Here is a 4,341-nt window from a genome sequence, read left to right as displayed (position 1 = left end):
ATATATTCCAATAGGCCCGGAAAGTAATACTAAAATCTCCAAAAATATCCCAAAATATGTGGATATATTAATTGAACTCTGCTCGAAAGTCTGGCAATCTCCCATTCGCACCTTAGACGAATGTGTGTAGAGAAGTATTTAATTGAGATCCAGGTGAGCTATGTGACGACCCGCTTCTGCAGATATGAAGTCGAAGTTTCCGAAAGATTTACGAGTGCTCACATGCCGGGTTGAAGGAGAAAGCACTGCTTAATAGTCTGATGGTAAGCAGCCTAACAGGCAATGCCTAAGAGCAGTTTGGAGTTGGGGCGGAGCGCCCTACTAATTCCAGCAAATTTTTCAACCTCCCTATTACGATTTCTTTGTCTAATTCCAAAAACACTAACATTTTTTGAAAATCACTGAGCATTGTTACTCTATTCGTTGCGCCCGAAAATGAACTGCCCGAAACAATTAACTGCATAGTGCAATTATTGGTAGCATTAAAAGTTGCTGAAATAGGCATTATTGCTCACTCACGTTAGCGCATTGCGCTGCTACAGCAACAATATCAAAATCAACAACAGTCGCTTCTAATTGTGTTCGTAGTAACTCAATTTTGATGAAGAAGCAAAGTAAACAATTGAACTATGAAATATTGGTTCGGTTTCTGCAGTTCTTACTATCTCTTTGGCAGAAACTTTTAAATTTTTTCTGCATCAAATATATACATATGTATGTATGTTTATATGTAATTGCAGTGAGGACAAAATACATACGTGAATGCTTCTTCTACTTATTTTGGAAAGGCAGAAGCTACGGCTATTACCGAAGTCCAAGAAACCGCTGACTGACCCGTCTAACTTCCGCCCACTCCGCATGCGGCGGGAAAACTCCTAGAGCGTATAATTTACAAAGCTTAAAAAATAAATTCATTAAAGACTCCATCACCAAATCAATTTGGTTTCCGGAAGGAAAAGTCAACTGTTGACGCCATCAAACTGCCAAAGTATATGGCGAAGGATGCCATAAAAGGAAGGAGGCCCTATCAAATATTGTCTTTGAAATAGTAATTCTTGATATTAAAAACGCACTTAACTAGGGAGTCTGGCAAAAGATTCTAGCGGCCGTAGATGAGCTGTCAGCAACCTAGTATCTCTCTAGAATAAGCTCTAACTACTTGGATGAAAGAGCGCTACGAAAACTTATCGACTTAATATGAGAATATTTTATAAACACAGATTAACGAGGGATGAATTTTGTATTGCTAATCACTCTCTTTTTCTAATTACAGATTAGGGGGCTAACCTCGAAAATGAGGATAATTTACTTATTTGTAAACCGAGTTTAAGTCAGTGAATCGACTGCACGTTATCTTCAATCTCATCCATCAGCAAGCTCAGGAAAAGCCCGATCCGACGGATTTGGGCCGTAGGGAGAGGTATGTTAGACGCGCTGATGTGAGTGGACATATGAGGAGATGATCGTCGGGGCATCTTAAACCTGGTACAATATCCAGAATGGCGTTGTGTCAAAAGTATTTCGAGCTCCACGAAGCAACTCTAGCTCTTCGTTTGCGATGGATGGCGTTGGTTCAAGGTGTGAGAGTTGGCGTAGGTGTTGATTGGTTCTCTATGAATAACCTGTCTATAATAGACTGTATTTGTACCGCCCGTCTGGTTCAGCAGATGGTGTATTCCAATTCCCAAGACAATCGGCTCTATATGATCGATTTTTTCCGGACAAAGAACTATTGTTTTAGTTGTCTAATGTTGTTTAGATCGTTGAACCACATTGGGTGGAAATTTTGCCTTTTTTTATTTTTCTCTTTCATTTGCAATCCAAAATTCTTGGCACTTATTTTACCTTATTGATCACTAAATTAAATCTGTAGCTACTTTTGACAGTCCTATTGTAATTATGATCATGATTTCTGACTAACAGTAAGTGACGACTCCACTCTTCATAAGCAATTTCGTGATGGTCGTGACGCCTGAACTACCTAACACTAAGCTCACCCTAACACCATTTGATTTATGTGCATGCAGCTTTCTTGAATTGACTAGACAGCCCCTAACTTTGCATGCTGAGAAAATAAGACTATCCTACAATAGAACCCGTTGCAGCAGCTGTCATGTAGGAGACACTGAAAAAGGTTGGGTTAGGTTAGGTTAACGCAGTATCCAACTAAGAACTTAGGCCAAATGTCATCGTGGTGAAAGGTGTATTCGCAGATTTGTCCGAATTGCCTGTGGCCTGACACCCACTCTATGTGAGTGATGAGTTTAGTAGCTAGCTTTATCAAAAGCAAGGTTTACAACAAGTTTAGAGCCATTTGCCTTTATGGCGATAGAACTACCAAGCTAGCGCAAAGTTTGCTAAGGTAATACACCCACTTAAATTGTTGTATGAAAACGTAGCAACATCTTTTTGTTCACAACAAAAACTCACAGACAACAAAATCGACAAGCATTGGTTTTATCCGCCGCTGTAACACCACAATGGCGAATTTACCTTTATTTTGGCACAAAATCAACCGTCATCCATCCCTCCCACCCAATGGCTGTAGTGCATTGATTGGTCTGACAAAGCAGCCATTTTCCCCCACTTTTGAAAATAATGAATGAAATTATAGAGTAAACAACAAAATGTTGGCTGACTTTAATGCGCCAGTAGCAATCGCAATTTCTTGTTTGTTGCCCAGTTCTGTTGTTCTTTTTGTTTTGGCATTATGGTAGTATTGCTACAGACGAATTTTTATTACAGCAGATGAAGTAGAAATTGGTGCACGAATTTGTTGAGCATCAGCCAGCATCACAACTGCCACTACTAAGTACTTATGTATGTGTGTGTGTACCAACTTTGTAATATAACAAACCTACATACCAAAAATTTCTTGTGGCGTTGGCCTAAATGTGGGTAGCTTCTAAAAAAAAAAAAATGTGTTCATCACTAACAACGACTGAGACTGACCGAATAACCCAGTGTTAAACAGCCGTTATTGACGCAATGGCTTGCATGGAGTTTTGCGTTTATTTTGCAGCCTTGCGGATCGTGCATAAGATCATTTCTTTTTGGAGATTCGGCTGTTTGAGTTGAGTACAGTTTTAAAATTTTTAATAGAAAAGAATGTAAAAACGACCGATTGAAAAAATGGAAATATCGGAAGCCAGCAGCCATAACAGAAAGCTTAAGTTCAGAAGAGTCTTCTTGTAATTTAGAAATAAGAGTATATCTATGCTCCAGCCATTTCTTTTTTTTTTTGCTAACTGGCGAGAACTAGAAAACCCAAATAAATGAAAAGAAAATTTTAGTAAATTTTTGGTAAAAATAATAACAAAAATATTTATTTGAAATATATAATTGGCACTAAAAATTTATTTAGCGCACATACGCTCACACTCGACTAATCTTCCTTCTTCGACAGCTCTTCGACCAATTTGGCACTTTGCGCTTTAATCTGTTTGCGATTCAGTACATTATGCAATGGTTTGGATTCCTGTAGCATATCTTCTTCATCGTCGTCGTGTTCCTGCACTTCTGCACTATCGCCAATATCTTCAATTTCCATGTTTTCGAGGAATATATCCTGATAGTTATTAACAAACTGCTTCAATGCGTCAGCTGGCACCTCCTCCTTGTAGGCGCTCATTAATTTGTGGACCTTACGGATAACCGTATGCATAATAGTGTCAACTAAAGCGTGGGCCAGAAATTATTAAAAAAAAAAAAAACTTTTTTTTTTGTTTAATAGTTTTATTTAGCTCACTGTTCTCCTCATACGGTTCTGGTGCGACTGCGCGCATCGTCAACATCTCAAATTTCAGCAAAGGCAAGCGTAAATATGAATTTGGATATTTCATACGCGATAGTTTATCGGTGCGATCGACATGTCGAAGAATCTCATTTAAGTTCCACAATGAAAAGCTGCAAAGAAATTTGTGTAGAGGAATTTGTGTTGAATTTTATTTTATATTGTATAATGGGGCTGTGTGAAGTGTGTAGCCGATAGAAATAAGAAACCACTGAAAACCTTTAATCTTCAAAACTCTTTGCCCGCGCGCAAAATCGATGCAGATTGGCATAAAATCTATAGAAAGCTTAAAAAAGCTCTTCCCGCAGGCTACATACATTTTGGGCGTCACTAGAGTAACCCAGTGTTGATCATTTCGCAAGCAGCAGGCAGAGCTTTTTTACACTTAAGTTTCCGCACAAGGTAAAAGCTTTTTCTAGCCAACACTGTAGCACCTACCGCAACATGACATAGGCATCGGCACGATTTTTTATATATGCAATCATTTTTTCCTCCTCCTTATCCTCCGCTTTAATGGCATCCTTCAGTTCACGTATACGCTCCATACG

At 38.8% G+C, this 4,341-nt stretch overlaps 1 protein-coding gene across 1 annotated transcript; it reads right to left on the bottom strand.

Annotated features, from left to right (window-relative positions):
- Positions 1 to 3,352: 3,352 nt before the first annotated feature.
- On the bottom strand, positions 3,353 to 4,335 carry LOC118753395. Its single transcript, XM_036488268.1, has 3 exons — positions 4,232 to 4,335; positions 3,749 to 3,906; positions 3,353 to 3,675 (listed from the first exon to the last, which is right to left on the bottom strand). Exons 1-3 carry the CDS (start codon positions 4,276 to 4,278, stop codon positions 3,386 to 3,388), a joined length of 495 nt encoding a protein of 164 aa, XP_036344161.1. The 5' UTR covers positions 4,279 to 4,335; the 3' UTR covers positions 3,353 to 3,385.
- Positions 4,336 to 4,341: the final 6 nt, after the last annotated feature.

This window comes from Rhagoletis pomonella, unplaced genomic scaffold (genome assembly GCF_013731165.1).
Source record: "Rhagoletis pomonella isolate Grant_MI unplaced genomic scaffold, Rhpom_1.0 Rhpom_scaffold_02410, whole genome shotgun sequence".
NCBI lineage: Eukaryota > Metazoa > Arthropoda > Insecta > Diptera > Tephritidae > Rhagoletis > Rhagoletis pomonella.
Note: the sequence above shows the minus strand (reverse complement) of the source record. Positions and strands in the feature narration are given on the sequence as shown.

Excerpts from the sequence above, each read along its gene's own strand:
- LOC118753395 (XM_036488268.1), bottom strand. The coding sequence starts at position 4,278 with ATGATTGCATATATAAAAAATCGTGCCGATGCCTATGTCATGTTGCG. Across the intron at positions 3,907-4,231 it reads GATGCCTATGTCATGTTGCG|CTTTTCATTGTGGAACTTAA; the intron begins GTAGGTGCTACA and ends ATTTCTTTGCAG. Across the intron at positions 3,676-3,748 it reads AGAACCGTATGAGGAGAACA|TTGACACTATTATGCATACG; the intron begins GTGAGCTAAATA and ends CCCACGCTTTAG.